The sequence below is a fragment of the Botryllus schlosseri genome, chromosome 8 (genome assembly GCF_051294905.1).
Source record: "Botryllus schlosseri isolate E-star chromosome 8, Bs_hap1, whole genome shotgun sequence".
NCBI classification, from domain to species: domain Eukaryota; kingdom Metazoa; phylum Chordata; class Ascidiacea; order Stolidobranchia; family Styelidae; genus Botryllus; species Botryllus schlosseri.
In genome coordinates, this window is record NC_137243.1 from 4,819,164 (window position 1) to 4,841,428 (window position 22,265).

Consider the following 22,265-nt stretch of genomic DNA (forward strand, 5'->3'; position numbering starts at 1 on the left):
ATGATTGCCAAGTGTCATTGACCTACCGATGCTCTCTTGTAAACACTTTTTGTTCTCAGAAGAAACCCGATCGAGTTTTGAACAGTAAAACCAGCAAACCAACTCATTATGTATGACATAGCAAGACTCATCATAATCTGCGCGATAACATAAACAGCAGTGTCCCACTAACCGAGATACCTTCAATTATTTATGGGGTTCAAGCTACTCTACATGGCGATATTGAGAATTCTCGCAAATCGGGTTTATACCCGGACATATACAAACCACATTATGTGCTTTTTAGGATTAATGCGAATCACATACAGCGATTGGTTTCAGGTGTTCGTGCATTTAGGAAATCCGATACCAAGCTGAAATCCCTCGTACATAAACACCACAGTCTGTACCAGTCTATATATCTTTCCCAGTGCGCAAATTATCTCCAATGAGACGGATGCTACAGTAAATTGCGAGGTGAGTGTCATAGTATTTTCCTCCGAAAGTGCAAGATGATTGATGATATCAATGTAATAATAGTGCTTGTTTCATTCGAACAATTACGTTTCGCAAGGGTGACGTGCACGGCGAGAAAAAGCTTTCTACTTATTGCACAGAGAGCCACTCGAGAGCATTGAGCAACGGACGTTCATGCATCTGTAGAACGTGAGTTACGCATCACAACAAGAGTCATCACAAGTTCACCTACGATAGACGCATTTTATCAGTGCCACAGATAGCAGACTGGCATGACTTGTCCGTTCAATCTTCGATATACTCTGGCGTTCGTTGGATTGTATAGTCATAGTGATGCTCAGATACACGCGATAAGCATGAAAATGGAATGTTAAGGTATATTGTCGAATAAATATCACATCTCGTCCGCTGTCATGTTTTGGCTGCATCTGAAAAATTCCTAGAATTCGCTCTTTTTGAAACCTGTAATGCATATCAGTTCTGCATAATTTATATTGTAAGTATATCGGCCTATCGGGAAATATCAGAGACAACGCTGACTGAAACGATGGCTCCTTTACCCGGAGTCCATGCACCTGCCAGAGCGATATGTTACACCTATGTTACACTTATTTGAAGTTGAAATCCCCGTCCAAGTTCAATAATATCAATCCAGTTATTACAAACATAGTTTGTTTTTGTTATTATTACGTCACACAGACAAAATAGTTCTTACATTTCGAATTGGATTTACCCTATCACTGACGTTCGCTACTGATGAGGGGCAGTCGAAAAGCGTTTAGCGAGTAAATTACCAATATGAAGTTATTGTTTCGCCTTATTCTGAAGTTCTGTACCACAAATGGCTTGTTTAAATGATATTTGTAGTTTACTCGCGACAGGAAACAGTAATACATTGGTAACCAAGCTGAGAGCGGGGTTATTACCAACGGTTCTATACCAACACCGAAAAAAATACTATTACCGAGAATGGACATTACGGAGAATGGTCATTACCGAGAATGGACACCACCGAGAATGGATATTACCGAGAATGGCCAATGCCAATAATCTAACTTACTGGGACGGACGTTGTCGAGAATTTTACACCTGAATCGACACCGTGATGCCCGTATACACGACCTGTTCAGTTCACATGCATAATATGCCTGCATTGCTTACATTGCATTCTCGGTAATGTCCATTCTCGGTTGTGGCCATTCTCGGTAATGGTTTTCTCGGTATTGACCGGACACCATTTCCAACGGTAAAGGACATGGACATGAACATATCAGAGGCTATACAAATACACGCATACTTGGACAACTAGATGATTCTAGTTGTATAATTAGACTAATTAGAGCGAAATGCCGGTAATGCGATTATAATCTAACTTGTGAAATGTTTCTATGCTCTAATTTGAATTCTAATCTCATTTCCGGTTTTCTTGTGAATGCCTCAAGAGAACTGCAGTGTACAGACACTTGCTTCTCGCATGATCGTAAGAATGAACTATATGACTTGATATTAACGGAAGTTTATTCAATGTCCGGGTTTTCACGAATTCAGTAATTCTAAATATATTCTAATTTGAAAAAAAGAACTGTGTAGCTATAATTCTAATCTAATTTGACAAAGCTGAAAATTTGTTAGTTGTCCAAATCTGACTACGCGACATGACTCCACTGTGGAATCAAGAGGTTTTTATTTACTGGACTCTACGATAAGACCAATCACAATATGAATTAATTATAGCAGGTCGCATAAGTGTAGCAATAATATGAAACATATTGGTGTAGCTAATAAGAAGAACACAGGGAATCACCGATTGCATTGAAAAAAGGAAGTATACCCATATTAATTACCATAATGAGTATATGATTTGTAATATGTTTATTTCCAGGCAAAGCTCAAAAAGCTGTAATGGACTTGCCCAGCCGACTATTCAACGATAAAGGGAAATATGGCATAGTGAGGTATTAATAGAATAGTCGCGTAACGTTTATCAGCTAAATTTTAACATTGTTGTGCGATATATTCTAATTTTAACCGGGCGTTGGAACAGCTTCGAGTAATGTATGAGAGAAAATATGAAAACTATTAGGCTCATCTGAAGAGATATTCTCCATCGCACCACATAAAACGCTACCGATTAGGCCCTATGAAAGAGCATGACAGTGGTGACACAACTCTCTGGTTTTGTACCTTAATTCTGGTTGCAAAGCAACCACTTGACAGGCAAAAAGTAAATGTTATTGTCAAGAGAGGCCGGTGATCAATAGCTCGTGGCTGCGCTGTGCCGTGGATACGAATGGCCGAACGTGAGCTACATCACGAACAGATGCTTCAAATATTCCGTACAAGTAGTGACGGCAATATATGAATATAAGTGACATCTGCGGTAATGTGTAGTCTTGGTGATAATCTGGGAGGCACAAAAATATTTGATGAGTGAAGTGATGTTTAGCGACACTGTGACGTAAAATATAACACGACATCACAAGATTCGCAACACAAGCGTGCTTTGTGATGACCAGAACGCACATTGCACAGACACACAGTCTTAAATGTATGGACTGGACATTAGGGCTGTTCAAAAAAAACCTTTTTTCCCAAATCTTGCTTGCTATGTAATTAAATCGTCAGGTTGCCCAAAAAATGATGCACGCCAAATTTGACTCAATTCCAACTAGTAGATGCCGAGTTCTGCCAAATTGAAATTTCGGCCATTTTTTAAATAATACTATTTACGGTGGCAAATTTTATCACTCCGGCATGACCAAAAATCGTGTTCGAGGTATGCCCGAAGAGACAGGGATGATTTTTTCCACTTGTTTCTATCTTGACAAGGGCCTATGGTGGAGTTTCAAGGAAGACATAGCCAGTTATCAAAAACAAGAAGATATGACACGGATTTAATTATCTGCTGGAAATGAGTCCAGTTCATTGAAATAGCCACGTTAAAAGGATGGTGAGATCTTTTTCGAATAGAGCATTTTGCACACTGAAATTAACGACCACGATAAGGAAATGAACTGACAAGCAGGTGAAATATGGGTTAATAATATATTTTCAACCGTGTCGTATACCAGTGTCACGTCACAGTTCGACTATATCACAACACTGAAACGTATAACGAAAATCAATTCGGTCAATATTTTGTTCAGAATTACGTGTCCTGAAAAGCTTAAATATCTCTTTTTTTTAACACACACTTTGAAATCGAACCTGCCAGTTCGAAAGCTATTCAATGTTTAGTGCTCACTGCGTTCAGCTTCATGCGTTTTGCAGCAGACTTGAACAATTAGATGTTCAATTGGACCGATATGAGCAAAATACCGGTAGTCTAATTCTAATCTAATTTGTGAAATGTTTCTGTGATCTCATTTTAATTCTATTCAAATTTCTGCTTTACCTGGAAATGCTACGGGAGTCCTGTACAGTGCAAAACTAGACAAGCTTGCGGTACGGACATTTGCCATTCTCTCGCTGATTAGAGTTAACTAAGATTTTATATGAAGCTAACCTGATCTTCGTTGTGTTTCTTTTGCAAATGCAGTATAGTTGCCCTACCTACACTGTTATCAAGCCGCCTCTTGCCGAAGTAAACAGTTACCGCATCAACGTACGAGCGAGTACCCAATATTGTCGCGTAAATAGCCTATGGCCCCTTTATGCAGGCCGTGTTATTTTTGGCATTTCAGGAGCCAGATGCCAAAACTGCCAAAAATAAAAATTTGAAAATGCCAAAAATAAGCAATTTTTGGCATATGCCAAAAATAACACGGCCTGCCAAATAGTGTATTTTGTTCATGGTGTTGTGTTAACAGGACCGCGTTACAAGCGAGAAGAGCGTTTCTGAAAGGCAGGTTTCCAACAAACTGAGCTGCATAGTCTCGTTTTGCCAGACAGTCTTGTTGCGTCAATGTTCTTAAACAAGCTAACCTTCCCAGGACTCTTCCATGCGAGTTGGTAATATTAAAGCCACCTGAAGTGACAAAAGTCCTCCGAAAATATATCGGTAGACTGAAGGAGAAATGATGGTCGGGCTACTGAATAGAATGTGTTGAGAGACAACACAGGAAACTCCTGGAAAAGGATCGGGAACAAAATTCTTTCCGCGATGAGATCGATGGCACTGGCGAAGTGATCTCTTTTCATGATGCATGGAAGCCGGTTCGGCCCTCCAAAGATTTTGAAGCTCTGAAAACCTTTTGTGGATGACTGGCAACATTCTTTCCCTCAACGGCTACTGTTAAAGCCGATATTTCCCAAATTCGCTGGGCGAGAAATGAATTTAGGAGAAACTTAGCAGACCTGAGTTTGGATGCACTGTTACAGTGCAAACGATTTAAGTCTATCCAACAGCTGTAACAATCAGCTGTTGAGCGTGTTTGTTAGGCTTTTCTTTCTTTTTTTTTTGCTTATTGGCACCGATTCCGATGGATACTGCACATTTTGTGATTTCGTTTGATATTATTAACCTATGAAATCGTTAGGTTTTTTCTTCTTCTTATTGTTTGTTGGCACTGATTATACGTGGATGCTGCACATTTTGTGGTGTCTTTTGACAAACTAGCCCAAATAAAGCGTTTTTGTGACTAATTCGAGGCTGAAACTATCTATTTAGAGGACGATGCCAAAACTGCCAAAAAGAAAAATCGAAAAATGCCAAAAATAAGTTATTTTTGGCAGTTTTGGCATTTGCCAAAAATAACACGGCCTGCCTTTATGTAATATTACCCCGTCAAGTTGTTTTCGGTGTGTGACATGTACAGGTGCTCAACTTATATATCGATATTGATCCATCCATCATATCGTTAGATATGAAGGTTGTACGAGCGACGTGTTTGTTAATAATTGCAACCTCTTTAGTTTTAGGTCGTATCATTCAGCCAATCGGAGACATTTTTGGTACTGTTGCATATTCGTTTCTTTTGCTGACAGGCCTCCTGGTCAGAGTTAGACATATAGACAAATCTTGGATTTTCCAAATTAGATTTGAATTAGAATTATAAACTTGGACATTGTATTGAATTCCGGATAAGAATGAAATACAACATAAACCAAGCTCAGTTCATATCAAATAAGAATTAATTCTCACAAGCATGAGGATGGCAACCTCTGTATACCAAGCTTGACTCGTTTCGCATTATACGATACTCCCTTAACATTTTAAGGAAGACCAGAAATTATACTAAGATTAAAAAGGAGAGCGTATAGAAACAGTTGACATCTTAGATTAGAATTACTGGAATTTCGCTCTATCTAGACTAGTGGTCGCGGGCCACTTTTCAAGTTTCGCAGAGGACGCGGTCCGCATGAGTTCAATATCGAGATTAAATAGGCCACACTGTTTAAAAACCCCGTTTTAAAAACTTTACGCCAGTACAACGCTGTGCTCTTTAACATGGGCGACGATCAGCAAATTTACCACAAAATAAATTATATACAACAAAAATATCATCATCATCATCATCATCACTTTCATTATATTTTGAACTATGAGCTGCGCACGATACCTGACAACACTTTTCAGCGAGTAAGGAAGCGATAATGGGGTTAGCTCGACATGGTACTTGCTGGAAAACTATCTCACTGTAAAGCTTGATCTAGTGGGAAAACCCACGCTCGCTCGGGTGACTCCGGCCATGAAGACGTCGGTCATATCGGGTGTTCCGGTCCTTACCATGCAATAGATGTCAGACAATTGTAAATAAAATATCTCCTTTTAGGACACGAAGAGGTTGTGCATATTTCATATATTCCGTGGTTGACAAACATCAGAAACCCCTTTCTCCCGTTTTCCAAGGGTCTCGGTATTAGCAGTGTTTGGGTCATTTAACGTCATATCAGCTAACTCTTGCTCCATGGAATGCTATTACCATCCCCGAAGTCGCATCAGCTAGGGAAGAGTAGTGATGTTGAGCACAGGAGAATAACCACCAAGGAGTGTATCTAAGATCTCAGGAATATAAATGTGATGTATGCATTAACTGACAGAATGAATACTGAGAAACATTCGCAAACAGCTACAGATCTGAATCCTTTTGTCGCCCGATAATAAGCGTTGATGACCTTCGTAATCCTCTTCAATTGCCCGGAACCGGTACCGCGCTGACATTTCGCAAGCTGCAATTGGAAACTGGATAAGCGCGCGATTGCGCGACGGTCACGCACGCACCTTTGTTGAACAGTGAACACGCGGCACGCAATTATTGACGTTTAATAAGCGAAGCAGATTGATTTATCTTTAGAATCCAACCTCGACGTCGCCATTGACGCATACGAGCGTCTGCACGTCACGCAGTGTATCGTTTTTATCTCAGTCCAATTCATCGCGTTGGTTCCCACCGTGAATGAGACCGACTATACTTGGACGCTGCATAGACAAATGGCAATGCCAGGCTCTATTTTAAGCTCTGTCAGCAATAATACTCATAATGTCGCAGGAAAGAACATATTCTGTACAGGCCGGCTAGTGCAGACATTTTAACGACACGGTTATGTGCTCAAAAGTGCATCAGAGAAAAGCGAAACGAAAATTCGGAAAGCGCCGCACATGATGAGTGATTGGTAGAGCTATTGTAAAAATATTTTCTACATTTCAATGGAGGGGTGATTTGATAGTTAGTTTACCTGCTTACCTACAAAAAAAATAACGCTGCTCAATTCCAACCGGGAGCAGCGAATAATCAATTTTAAATTTCAACCATTTTACAAAATAATAGTATTTGCGGTGGCGAATAATACTTCTCCATGACCAAACAGAGACTTCCAGGCATGTCTGCAGGGAGAGTGGCGCTTTTTTTCAATGTTTCCATCTTCAGAAAGACGTGTGATGTAGTTTGGACGAACGGTCTTGCTAATTAGTGCAAATATTTATGACGCTGATTTGCTGGAAATCAGTTAAGCTCATAGAGATAACCACGTTAAATTGATGATGATATAATTCGCTAATAAAATACTCCCATAAATTTAAACGCAAAGGAAATAAAGTAAGAAGCAAGTATGATGCAGGAAATATATTTCACATCTGACGAAATCTTTTGTCGCGATAATGTATATTTCATGAAATCAGAACGTAAGTTGTAGCTGTTTTCTTCAGAATGCAGTATATATATTCATTACGCGAGTCCCGTAACAGATTATCTGTATTCCTCATCAGGCGAATTGAGCTTGACTCCTATTTCTGACTGACAGGGAAGTCACAAAGCCTCAGGTATTTATATTTAGGGAACAGCTCGTGCCATCACACAATACGGTGTTCGAAGAATGTCATCATTTGCTTGATGATCACGTGGTATAGACGTAAATTTGATGTAGAGCGTCTTTTAGACAACCCAACAATTTGGTCACGGTATGTCGGTGAAATTCGAAAAAAGAAGCATTACTTGAACAGCCCTATTGACTAGTCGTCGAAGACAACACGAAATCGGTGGCTGCCAATGATCCGCGAAACATTGTACAAATCGTGATAAAACGATGTACAAGATATACTAGGGTTACCATACGTCCTCTTTCAAGAGGATTTGAGCTCTCTTTTTTTGACTTTTTATAAAGTGTCCTTGGAGGACGCCCAAATGTCCCCCTTTTTGAGATTTTGTCCTCTTTTTGGTTAAATACAGAGTAAAACTGGACTGAGATACAGTAAATCAGCAGTGAAGTAACGCTCCGGCTCCGGGAGCTGAACCGGAAAATTGACCTTTTTTAGCCAACCGACCACGAAGCGCACAAAATTTACCATTTTTCAGGATTCTCCTCCCGTGTTGCAAGTCTGGAAATTTTGAAAAGTGTCCTTTTCAGATTTCCAAAATATGGTAACCCTAAGAATGCTAAGATATACCAAACTAAGTTTCTGTGTATGGCTCAGACCTGATAAGGTAGGATATCTCAAGCATTATATACATATCTGTGGCAAAGGATGAAAGTACAAATATGACGTAACGCCCTAAACGACAACGAATATTCTAAATCATGCATATAAACCATTATAGCAAGGTACTGAAACACTAAATTCCCATTTGTTTTGGATAAAATCGACCCTACCATCTCCAACCGGGTATGAGTGTTGTTGTAGATGTAGAGATTTCACGGTGTTACGACATCTGTGACATACAGGCTTACCATACGTCCTCTTTCAAGAGGATTTGACCTCTTTTTTGACTTCTTTGAAATTGTCCTTGGAGGACGCCCAAATGTCCCCTTTTTTGAGATTTTGTCCTCTTGTTTGAGAATTTTGTTTAAGCATAGGCTAAAATTCGCGTGAAATACAGGAAATCAGCACTGAAGTAACGCTCCGGCGGCTGCTTCGGGAGCTGAGCCGGAAAGTTGACATTTTTTTAGTCAACTAAACACAAAGTCGGGAAAAATTTACATTTTTCCGGATTCCACTCCAGAATGGTAAGTCGTAAAATTTTGAAAAAGTGTCCTCTTTTCACATTTCCAAAATATGGTAACCCTAATGATCATTTATCATTCAACACCGGGGCGATATTGTGTATGTAATACGGCTTCACTGCACTACCGCAAATGTGACTTTATGTATTGTACATTTGTACAAGACAACGATATAACGGGCGATGTCGCAGCAAATTCAGCACAGAACTCGCTTCCCGCCACAACAGTCGAGATGAGATGCGCTTATAGCGCCACCAAGCGTCACAAGTCAACACTTTTGTGTACCGTGAGCCATGTCGTCGCTAAAGCGTAGTTGCTCTCATGTGATGGCTAGGGCTGGGTCTGAATCGAGCTTTAATTATAACGATTCGAGTCGAGTAGAGTAGTGAGAGACTATTTTGTCGAGTACTTAAATTATATGTACCTTCCTATCAAGACTTGCATTTACCATGAGTATTGCAAAGTCTATTTAAGTTCTGTATCTTCAAGAAGATCTCTGCAACGAGTAGGCCTATTACAGTTTTTCCGCCATGTGGAAGCCTTGATACCAGAAACCTCAAATGGCCGTATCACAGCCATGGTTGTGTTCAAAACGGAAATCTATTTAAAACAAACATGTTTGAAACAATGCCCTTGTTTAAAACGTGTTTTTTCTAAGTCATGACGTCACGTATATTCAATTGTGACGCCATAGTCGATTGATATTCACAATTGAAAATATAGGGTAAATATAGCTCCTTGACGAAATGGGCTTCCAACCCTGTCATGTACGGACCAAAAAGATCTTTAACCAGGACTACATCGTCATACAAAATTTATACGGTCATCAGCATCAGAACATTCATTCCGCACCAATGATCTATATCTACGCACAATAGCTCTTGAACCGACTATTTCGAGGGTTCCAACCATTCCATAACGTATACGTCGGCTAAATGGGGTGGTAATCGTGGTCCGTAGGCTCATACAACATGTTTTTGGAAAGTATTTACACAATTATGACAAAATTATACAACTCATAAAAAAGATTTTTTAAAAAAGGCCTTTTGTTTTAAATGCAGTGTTTTAAACAACCATTTGATTTAAATGCAACCCTATAATCACAGCATTGAAAACATGCAGTGCAAAGCTACGCACGTTTGTGGAAATACCAGGGTTGTAATGACTCGAGTCATGACTCGACTCGAGTCCGACTCGAGTCACGATTTTCTGATGACTCGATTTGACTCGAGTCATTTATTCAAAATACGGAAATGACTCGACTTGACTCGAGTCAATCTGTGTATTGACTCGACTTGGACTCGAGTCATTGCGCATGACTCGAACCAAGTCATTGACTCGAGACTCACACGGCCAATACCGACATTTCATTGTAATTCCTCCGCCAACACACTATTGGGATTTCTTCTGTTGGTACTGGTACTTGAAAATGCGACTATAAACTGCTAAAAGTGAGGAAAATTGGTATATTATAAATGCGAACCATTCGATATCACCAAACAGAGTTATAAAAAGTGGGTTTACCAAGACTTCAACCGGAAACTGAGCAGTCAACACAATGACTTGGACTCGGACTCGAGTCATAATACCATGACTCGGACTCGGCACTCTGCTCGCTGACTTGGACTTGGACTTGACTCGGTGGTGAATTGAAATGACTCGACTTGACTCGAGTCAAAACTATAAAAGTGAGATTGACTTGTGACTCGGAGCCTTGTGACTTGGTTACAACCCTGGGAAATACCATTTCTGTCAAGTCGTGATCAACATATAGCATTGTCATATAGCTCTACAAAGTATTAAGATTTCTTTATGCCGTGTGGAACTTGCATTATCGTATTTGTGGTGGAATAAAAACACATATTTGAACATTCCACTTCATCCATATTCTTATGAAGTCTTACAGAGTGATACTAGAATACTCGACTCGACGCATATTACTAGATTTGGAATCGAATCAGGTACTCGATTCCGCCCAGCCCTACTGATAGCACACGCTTGTTTTCGGGTCCTGTTGTTATCGATATCCGCCACGTGTTGGTCCCATGTTGACCACACGCACATTTGGGGCCCTGGGTGTCATGGGCAGGAGTCGCATTCCGAGATGACGTTTCTTGTCCACGACCGACCGTCGAAGTAGTTCTCCATAGGTTACGTTCTCTCCTGACAAGAAAAATGGAATATATTATGATCTGGAAAAGGAAGTGGAGTGGAAGTAGAAAATAAAGGCTTGAAAAAGTAGTAAAGTAACGTTTAGCAGTTAATCAGAGTTGGTTACTCTCTAAATCGCAAGATTTATCTTCGAAAATATATGCATTTACCGTGAGACAGGGGCTATTTGGAGCGGTTTTTATGACATTTTCGCCCCTGAAAGACATGCAGACAATTCGGAAACTATCCTTTCGAATATTCAAAATCCAAAATGTATTAGTCATTTATTCCTAAAAAACTGCCCTAGTAGATGTAGAAGTAGTCGAAAAACATAATCACTTGTGGAAGTATTGCAAGTAGAATAAAATCTACTTGAATGACTTCGTTACTGGTCACCTTTGCCGAAAAGTAGAAGTAGCCTAGCGTTCGTAACCGCCTCTGTAAAACAGTGGGTTGTAATGACTCAAGTCATCTTTTCAAATGAGAAAAATGACCCGACTAGAGTCAAGCCGTGCATTGACTCGACTTGTACTCGAGTCATTGTGCATGACTCGAACCAAGTCATATGACTCGAGACTAGGACGGCCAAGACAGACATTTCATTGTAACTTCGAAGAATAGTAAAGTTAACACATGATTGATATTTCGTCTATCAGTCCTGATACTTGGAAAATAGGGTCAGAAACTGTTAGGACTGAGGAAAATTACGATATTATGAATGCGAGCCATTCTATATCACTCGAGCAGATTTGAAAAAAGTGGGTTGAAGTGGGACTCGACCCTCTACTCACTGACTTGAACTGGGACTTGACTCGGTGGTGAATCGAAAACGACTCAATTTGACTCGAGTCACAACTATAAAAGTGAGATTGACTTGTGACTCGGAAGTCGGAACCTTGTTACTTGGTAAATCGCCCGTATCATATTCACCTCTATTCGGATCGTAATATGCTTTCTCGTCGGGCAAGGGGTGCGCTAGTTTGTTCGCCAATTCGTGATTCAACATTCCTCCCTTTACCGTGACTGGTAGCGGTATTCTAAACCCGCCCAGCGGGTCTACAATGCCGCCTGTCGCCACCTGAGCGTCCAAAAGGCGTATACCCTGAATTTCAACTACGTGCCCGCGTCCCACTGATTCGAATAAGGACAAGGTCCGGTGTTTATCGGACTGGTTGCCGAAAATGGCGGTCTCGGCTTTCCGCAGAGGTCCGGCGAAACGGCCGTCTACCAATCCTACGCTAATTGCGCGGTTGATGGACATGTGTTTCCCTGTTTTGGGATCGATTATGTGTCCGGTGGCGACTTGGGCTTCTAGTAACTCCAAGGCGGTGCCCTTGCGCAGCAATCCTTTGTTAACAGCGCCGCATATCGTGAGAACCTGAAACGAAAAATTGGATAAGGAATTAGGATTATATTGGGATCGAATAGTAGTTCGCCGATAATATCGGCCGACATCACACTTTGAAAGAAATATCGGTATCGGCAAATTTCGTGGCGTTACAGGGTGGCAGCAGGGAGCCACAGAACTACATAATTTGCGACCGCTGGACCGGGAATATCGACTTATTTCTTATAACATTCAGGCATTCAGATACCGCTTTTCTAGTCTATTTCATGTGCAAGCATACAGGGTTGTAATGACTCGAGTCATGACTCGACTCGAGTCACGATTTTCTGATGACTCGACTTGACTCGAGTCATTTTATCAAAATATGGAATTGACTCGACTCGAGTCAATTTGTGTATTGACTCGACTTGGACTCGAGTCATTGCGCATGACTCGAACCAAGTCAAATGACTCGAGACTCAGACGGCCAAGACCGACATTTCATTGCAATTTCAAAGAATAGTAAAGCAACCCCACTACTGGGATTTCGTTTATTGGTACTGGTACTTGAAAATGCGACCTGAAACTGCTAAAATTGAGGCAACTTATTATATTATAAAGGCGAATCAATCGATATCACCAAATAAAGTTGTAAAAAGTAGGTTTAACAAGACTTTAACTGGAAACTGAGCAGTCAACACAATGACTTGGACTCGGACTCGAGCCATAATACCATGACTCGAACTCGACCCTCTGCTCGCTGACTTGGACTCGGACTTGACTCGATGGTGAATTGAAAATGACTCGACTTGACTCGAGTCAAAACTATAAAAGTGAGATTGACTTGTGACTCGAAGCCTTGTGACTTGGTTACAACCCTGCAAACATATGTAATGCTGTCCATATAAGTGAAATAAATATCGATATCGGTCATTAGATGTTAAAAAGGTTCTGCATAGAGGGTTAACGTTCGATGATAGTGAAAAGCCAGTGACATTTATGGATTCAGCGCCCCCTAGTCAAAAACAAAAATATCAAGCCAAACAGAAATTTCGTCCAATTTTGTTACGTCGTGGTAATCTGCGACTGCGGGCTAGGAATATTGATAGATTTGTCCAGATGCAGCCTTTCTATGATGTTGTGGAAATGCCATATCGGTTGAATATATCCTGGTTATCGGTGAAGGTGATCGGTTTTATCGGTATCGACTCAAAAATCCAATACAGGGCGGGCTATCTATTCACGACAATTTATAGGATTACATCTTACCTCGCGATTTGTTCTGTTGTAAATCCCCGCGATAGGCGCTTCGCCGAAAAGATAGGGTTTCACTTTTTCGTACAACTCATCTTTATCAATACTTCCGTTGGTGTACATGTCAATCACGCGTTGGCTTATAAGCCCAGCCTTCAACAGATCCTTCACGGTCACGGTGCGTTTGAAAGCGCTTCGGAAGGCTATGAGCTCTTGCTGTCGGTTAGATTGATTCATGACTCGCTTCTCCTCCAAGTAAAGAAACTTCAGCCCTGTGTTCAAATCCTTTATGCACTTGCTGAGTAGGTTACCGTAAGTAAACCGTTGCTTTGTGTGCGGATCTACGAAATCAGCGTGGTCTTCTGGGTTTGTGAGTATTTTTGATGTCTTTTTGTCAACCAGTCCTCTTTTGACTGCTTTGGACAGCGTGTATCTTTTACCAGTCCAAGGGTCGACTATGCCTCCACTAGCGACCTGTGCTTCTAGAAGCCGCATGCCTTGAGAGCGCGGAAAAATGCCTCGCTTCATGGCCTCGTATAGTGGAACGCTTTCGTTAGTGCGTGGATCTAAGTAGCCGTAATACGCGCCTTCCGACGCTCTGAGAATACTTTTGTACTGTTGGTCCACAACGCCTTGTCTTAAAGCTTCATCAACTGATAGCTTCACACCGGTTCTAGGGTTGACAACGCTGCCCGTGGCGGCTTGAGCTTCTAGCAGCAGCATTCCCGTTCTTTCCGGGATGAGGCCTTTGGATATGGCTTGGGAAATGGTCAGTTTTTCGCCGCTGGTCACGTTGATAACGCCGGCGACTATCTCGTCGCGATTGTTGATTTCTTCCTCGTCGCTGGATTGGACTTTGGGCGAAATACTGGCCTGTGAATTTGATAACCGCTCTCAGTAGCGTCGAAAACTGAGAGGAAGGGATGTGCCAACAGGGTTGCTAACTCCTTGAAAGCTCTTGGTGCCACATTGTAGTGTCAAATAGTGCCAAAATGAGGGACTGAGGCCAAATTATATACTATTATAATACGAACATACTTTTATATAAACAAATGAATGAGTCTATAAGCCTAAATTAGGCTGACGAAGGAAGATTGTACGTCTTGGTGGAACTCATTTTTCTCTGCATTGGGTCGTCGAGTTAAATCTGTAGAAGTCCGTAATTCTACAACAAAACCGGCACGAAGCACGAAGACGAACTAGGCAAACTTTAGCCGTAGACCACCAAGTGCGTGGCATTACCGAATTATGTATATGCAGCGGAAATTTGGAAATTTGATCGTGTTTAGTTCGTATCAAATCAGGGCTCATTATGATAAGCAAGAGAGTGGCAAATGTATGCACACTGCACAGTGCACAGGCACAAGTTGCACAGTAAACTAGGTTCGTTTCACACAATACAGTTCACCCGTAGCATTTTCAGATGTTGAATCCGGATGTTGGCCTACACTCGCGCCAGAGGAATGATTACCTACCGGATCGTAGACGATTGACATTCCCTGATTTGATTCTGGCGGTAAACTTTCAAATGTACGGAAGACGCGGATTTCGTCCTCCTCAGACGAGGATGACGACGCGGAAGACGAGCTGGATTCAAGCTCAGCGTCTAGAATAGATCATGTGTTATCCGAGAAAGAAGACGTACGCTATCAGTTACAAATGTGATCAATCGTTTGGCTTCTAAAAGTAGGACTCGATAAAACGATGATAGTATTAGAATACTAGTCGAGCATCAATTATAATGATTCTAGTCTAGGGTTAATTTTCGATCAACAAAATTATATTTCTTTACAGGAGTTATATTTTATTAACGAAAATATAGTTTCAATACTGTATTTCTACATTTTGGCCAGCGAATCCCCCGGCTAGTTCAGCATCAAAAAGCATGTTGCACCAGGATACTAATTTTCTTTGAACGCATTTCTGTACTGTAGCGATAGACCCTAGCAATGTTTACAGAGCGCAATAAGATAACATAACTATTTTCCTCGAGGCCACAAAAAGATGCCGCTGATGAGATTATTGTTGATACGATGTCATAATAGGTGGTACTGACTACTGACATACTAGACGACTTAAAATCGAATACACCGAGATATTTGACTGCTGTGCTCATCCCCATAATCAGTACGGTATATCTAATTTGAATTCGTTCTTATATGATGGTTAAGGGACATCAACTAGCTGTGGAGCAGCAGCTATATGCAGTGAGTACCTATACTAAATTGAGGCAAATGAAATAGCCCAGCTGTCTCATCACCGATGAACGTTGTGTCATCATGATACTAAAAACAATAACAAACCAGATGCACTGTCCAAACGAAGCGAGAGAACAATTCCGTCCTGCAGTGACGCGGGCGGGTTTGAAGACGCAGCTGAACGGCGAAAAATATAACTTTTAACGAACTTCGACATCATAAGCAATTGAATCATACTTTTAGGTATCGTCAAATCTGCTTCTTCGGCTGGTGGCGGGAGTGATGACACTGACGTGTTTGTTGACGCGATAGATGGTGGGGGTAGTGGGGCAGGCTCTTCTACCTCACTTTCCGAACTGCTACTTGAAGATTCGTCGATCGATGGTGTTTTTTGCACGTCGCCAACCCCTTCGTCGGACGACGAAGAGGAAGATTCAACCGGTTTCTTCGCCTATATACGTAACGATCGGGTTACCGAAGAAAAGTTCTATATTGGAATCATTAATGAGCAATTATCAGCAAGCGCTATTTTTGACATGCATCTTTGGATTTTATGAAATGGGATTCCGATCCCGTAGAGTAGTAGACCGACCATATTCTCTGTACCTTTGAATAAGGTGATATTTTTGCCGGTAAGTCAAACGAAGTACAGTTCCTACGTTTGAGCTTGATGATGTTTTACATGTCCTTGGTAGTTGCAGGCAAAAGTTACAAAAAAGATACAGAAATTACCAAAGAAATTTACTTTCCAGCTTTAACCCATAAGTACTATGCGATTCCCTTAACTTTTACCGATAAGGAAGGATCAATTTTGATACGTTCGTGAAATTGCTTACAGTAAATTTTCATTGAAATTATATAAAGCCGTCAAGATGCTCAAAACTGATGCGCTTAATCTTATAGGTCAGTTCTAAATAGCTTCAGACCGTTGCATGTAAAAAAACACAGAACGCCGAACATTGCAAAAACAACCAGGAAGGAAGGGCAACTTGTTGGGAAACCCTTTTTAGCCAACAATTCAGCATGTTTCGTGGCTACAGTAATTTTTTTCTTGTCTAAACGTATTGTGGAGAGTATAAACATATAGCGAAATGCGAGAAAAAGGGGACATTGGGGCGTCCTCCAAGGACCACTCAGTTTTCCTAAGAAAAGAGCACAAATCCTCCTAAAAGAAGACAGAAGACAGAGAACAGAAGACTTGCTTCAGCCACCACGAGAATAATGATTCTGGCCGTTACGAAAATTTACAAACAATTAAGTTGCAGCAATGTCGATAAATAAGATGCTCAGGTGCAAAATCAAATATTTATCGGAAATCCGTATCCTATCAACGAATGAGCCATATATTGCCCGTGATTCACGGCTGCTAAATACGATACCGACGTAAACCAAGTGAATATCACCACGTTCTGAACGAGACATCATAACCACATATGATGACACAATCTCGGCCCAAAGAAATACAGCCCATGCACACTGCACAGTACGTTTAGCGCCATCTAGCTACAAGGTTATGAGCACTACAAGATATTAGTAGCAGGCTGGTGAAATAAATCTGATATGACATATGGTGCACCACTATTAATACAGAACAAGAAATTACGAGGCAACGCAAGAGCAGGTGTTAGTAACGCAACTGCCACGGCTGGGAATCCTCCCACTGACCAGTTCGTCTGCAACAATTTCTCTTATTACATTCTGCTCAAGTTCCGGTGGAAGTATATCGGCATCGACTTTTTCGTCGGGTCGACTTTCGTCTACTAGGTCACACGACTCAGGAAGATTTGGTGCAGGTGTCTGGCGGACAAGAAAGGCAATTCAAGGCGGGGTTAGAATCTCCTCGACTGTAAGGCAGATATTCTGCATGTGGATCGGGTCAAGAAATGTCTTCGAGCGCCAGGTCTGGACTCCTCCGAATTATTGCTCAGTTGAGAGGTGTGGCGAGACGTATATGCGATGCGAACACACATATTATACACATACACACGTATTTCTGCCAGATGTTCTATTAGGCATACGATAATAACGACGTAAAATTTGTAGTTGCATAATATATATAGTCACTCACATTTTCATCGGGCGGAGTTTCAGGGAAGTCTTCCAAAGGTTTTTCTGAAAAGAGAAGTCAATAGCATGTAGTTGTTTGTGTTACCCATGGTGTTTTTCGACTGCAACGCTCGTTTACACCTAGCCGATATTCTATATTTTGATTCCTTTGCTGGCGACTTGTAGGCACGGCCCACTGCTATAGGCTTTCTTAAGTCACCGCTTACGCGGATCACAGTAGCATATGTATATATGCACGTCTAGACATTCGTGTTTTGGGAGATCACGGAACTCGGCTCTTTTGATTTATAGCGTCAAATATTCACATCGATTACCACAGTGGGCTTTGAAAGATGCTACCGGTAATAAATCAAGTGATTACCGATTATGGTACAGTGTCGTTGCGTTGGCAGAGCAGTCGGTTAAGTACTAGCATAGCGCTGTTTATTTTTGATTTATAGTTTATAATTATACATCAGTGGTTCTCAACCGGCTGTCCGCGAACCATTTTCATGGGGTCCGAGAAACCTCCAAATCTGCAAAATAGCTGGAAACCTAATTTGTATTTTTAATTAGAGAAATTACGAGACAGTTTCGCTTCACACCTGCTCAAACTTCAGGACTCGCATTAACAGAATGGCCGTCTGAGATGAAATATTTTACTGAGTAAACTCAGTCTATTTGCCAATAGCCTACTGTCACAAACGTATTGCTGTTTAGAGATCTTTTGTTGAAAATCGTTTGCAAAAATTCATTTTCATTCTGTGATATAGGCTACATAACCGACATTCCAGAATAACTTGAAGATAAGCGGCTAGATAGAAATGACTATTCCGTTGGCTGGACGCTATATGTTCTCTATCTCAATTTTGGCGCCCTATAGATCATACCCATTCATCTGAAGCGTTACGCTTAATTATTGCAGTTGCCAACGCCTATCTCTGTGGAACTGGATTTTCGGCACTTGTTTAGATCAAATTGACGCCGTGAATTTTCATGACGCGCACACGTATTTCAAGAAGTGCACCTACAGAATTCGCTACAAAAGGTCTTCCCATTTCCTACATAATTAGTAGGATGTTATGTCGAAGAGAAGTCATTTTGTTGCTCCTTATCACTAGCCTATATATACAGGAGATATTTACACACGACAGATGACGGTTGTACGATAATTAAGTTACATTTGAACCAAAATTGGGAGGAGGGGTCCGCGGGGGTCCATGACGGCCCAAAGGGGGTCCGCGAAGACAAAAAGGTTGAGAACCACTCTTATATATAGTTCACCCGAGCAAAACCTCACAAAGCTAAATCGCAACCTAAATTACTGCACATTGAAAAACCATGACTATAGAAACGAAACCGTGTAGTTATTGCCGATATTTTGAAACCCTGGTTTATTTTTAACTTGGTCTTCATCGATAATAAGGGAATTTTTGTATTACTAATTATTTACTCAGCGACTATTGCATAAATCCTTCTGTTGTTGAATTTTTATTATAGTGTAACGAGTAACCGCCATTCGCGATATCATTTTTATATAAGTGGTTCTCAACCTTTTCCCAGCGCGTACCACCTTGAGGTTCTATGATTCTGTAGCGTACCAACAAATTAACGAAAATCTCAACTTTACTCCAAATGTACACATAGGATTATTAACATGAGCGGATTAGCAAATTAGTCGTCCGCCAAAACTTCGAAACAAACGCGGCCTTCGGGCTAATCCGAGTCAGATAATAATTAATAACACACAGTAATAAGTAGGGTTGCATTTAAAACAAACGGTGTTTTAAAACACGTTTTCTATAAAACAAAATTGTTTTTTCTTCAAGTTGTAAAGTTATACCATAATTGTGTAAATACTTTCCCAAAAAACATGTTGTACGAGCCTACGCACAATTACCACCCGATATATAGCCGGCGTATATCGATATGGGATGGCTGGAACCCTCAAAATAATCGGTTCAACAGTAATAGTGCAGATATTTCGTCAAAGGAGCTATATTTACCCTATATTTTCAATTGTCAATGTCAATCCACTATGCCGTCACAATTGAATATTCGTGACGTCATGGCTTAAAAACAACAACAATAAAAAAGGCCCTTGTTTAAAACATGTTTGTTTTAAATTGATTTTTGTTTTAAATGCACGCCTAGTAATAAGGCTAGGTTTAACGTGATGGTTGCAATTGCATCTTCTCCACAAGCTGATCTAGGCGGGATGCAACTGAGTCGAATCATGACGCATAAAGTATGTAGCAATGCATTCGATGAGGACACTTCTTACATTAGAAAAATATACGTTGAGGATTTTTACTTAGTAATTTTACTTAAAAATAAATCCATTTACTGCGAACTACCTGAAATGGCGTACCGCAGGTTTAGAACCACTGGTTTGTATTCTATGCGGCAAGCGCCAAGTCCGTTCGTTAAATTTTCAACAGCAACCATGAATACTGTCACAAATTCTTACTGTCGTCCGTCTCTTCGGTTTTCTTGTAGTCGCCGTTTTCAGGAGACGGTTCCTTCTTGCAGCATTCTGAACGATACGGAAATTGTCTCAGTCACAAAAATTTGTATTGACTGTACCTATCTGCAGTGTCATTAGCTATTTTACGTTAGTCGCAAAGATGCATCTTGGAATTTCGAAAACAGCGCCGATTAACTGCCAAAATTATGGAAACACCCGACCAGATCTTCAGCTTGATACTCGAGAGTGCTTTTCATAGTTTCATTTTATGTTTCCACTTGAAGTAGTTTTGACACGCCTCTGAAATCAATACTTCTACTTGTGACTGGGTAGAAATTTACGACGCTTCTTCTACTTCTACTTGAGTAGCAAATCTGACTACTTTGACCCCTCTGAATTCGATATCGTACCAAATAATCCCGAGTCTTCCACGTTAATGGAGAACCCCATTCAATAAACAGTTAAAAGGCGATTTACAATCGAACATGCTTCATTATCATCTCAAAATCGAAGTATAGTTTCACAATATACTCAATAACGCTTAGAGCAATCGTATTTCTGACTGCGGCTGGCATACTCACGCAGCGGGCATCTTCCCGAGAACAGGAATGCGAGAACCACAATGATTATGACGAGCTCGACCCCAAGGATGACGATCGCGGCTAGTATCCCGGGTTCCATCTCCCCGTAATGTCAAATATATTTTACTTGTATTGATATAGGCTACCACTACAATAATATATCTTCGTCCTTGGGAATAAAAAAACGGTATGCAATCACTATTTCAAAAGGCTCACTATGATAGCTCTTGGTATTTTGAACGCGAGATGTACAAAACAAGACACACTTTGGGCCATTCCCGATTTAGCACACTTGGATTACCTACTATGACCCAGCTTGCAAACATGTAAAGCAAACAGGTGTATGCAACTGATACCGACCTTTCAATGAATATTTATATTCAAACATCGAAACCCCACTTCGCACTTTACGACCATGCGCATGACTCGATGAACTAGTCTTCCAAGTTCTAACCAATGCGCTTCTTGGAAACTAAACGTAACGTTCTAACAAACCAGCAAACGTTGTATATACGACACGACAGACGACAACAATTAGAGTAGATGGCATTAGCAGTGACCACACACATTGCTCCTTTGTGATCGCGCGATTGATTTCAATTTCCATCGTGATTATATGGATATCGTTAGTATAATGTAAAACTAAGCAAACTTTTGAGCTCATCAATTTTAGGAGATCATTTGATCGAGCTCTTTGCATAAGTCTTATTTATTGCACTTACATGCATATCGATTTGACAGGGTGGTATATTTCATGATTACATTGTCGACTCTTCGTATTCTAATGAGGCTCAAGAAGAATTTCACTACTTCGCGTCAGAGTCACAATATAAGAAGGAATATTTACCAATTTCTATCCACCTATACAATACAGAGTACACTTTACTCATAATAATCGCGGCAGATTTTTTATTCGCCAGACAGCTAAATAAAACACCGTAAATGCCACAGATTGCCACACAAACCTTGATGGATTATTGCTGGCTATGACTGATCTCAAAAATGCTACATAAATATTTCTCACTCTTACTTGGAGGATTATCGCTGCGACGATTTATGATAAAGCAGTATTTGTTTTTATTAATGCGAAAGCCGGGATGCATACTGTCTAGAAATAGACGGCACTGAATGTGCGCCATGCCTGTCCAGTGTCCATGACGTTTGGACATATCGAACCTATCTCTCTCGATGAGAACTGAAAGTATCGAAGCGCTTAGCACTTCATCCGTATTGTAATTGCTATTGCTCATGACAGTCGTGATGTACCGAAGATTGCCTTAGGCGTAATGAACGAGTTCTAAGTTGAATAGCAACTTTGCTGGAACAGTAATCGGTATACCGGTTCACTAGAATCATAGTAGCGGTTGCAACCGCACAGATAATAGAACTACAGTAATGAACTATAT

General features: G+C 40.7%; 1 protein-coding gene across 2 annotated transcripts; it reads right to left on the bottom strand.

Annotated features, from left to right (window-relative positions):
* Window positions 1-7,445: 7,445 nt before the first annotated feature.
* On the bottom strand, window positions 7,446-22,038 carry LOC145444439 (uncharacterized). Of its 2 annotated transcripts, XM_080322419.1 has the most exons (10): window positions 20,860-22,037; window positions 20,282-20,347; window positions 17,834-17,877; window positions 17,431-17,562; window positions 16,003-16,216; window positions 15,871-15,942; window positions 15,043-15,173; window positions 13,583-14,440; window positions 11,917-12,364; window positions 7,446-10,998 (listed from the first exon to the last, which is right to left on the bottom strand). In XM_080322419.1, the coding sequence occupies exons 1-10, from the start codon at window positions 20,957-20,959 to the stop codon at window positions 10,853-10,855; spliced, it is 2,211 nt and encodes a 736-aa protein (XP_080178545.1). In that variant the 5' UTR covers window positions 20,960-22,037; the 3' UTR covers window positions 7,446-10,852. The 2 variants fall into 2 exon arrangements, with proteins under 2 accessions (XP_080178545.1, XP_080178546.1); XM_080322420.1 differs by lacking the exon at window positions 17,431-17,562 and having other exon boundaries at window positions 20,860-22,038.
* Window positions 22,039-22,265: the final 227 nt, after the last annotated feature.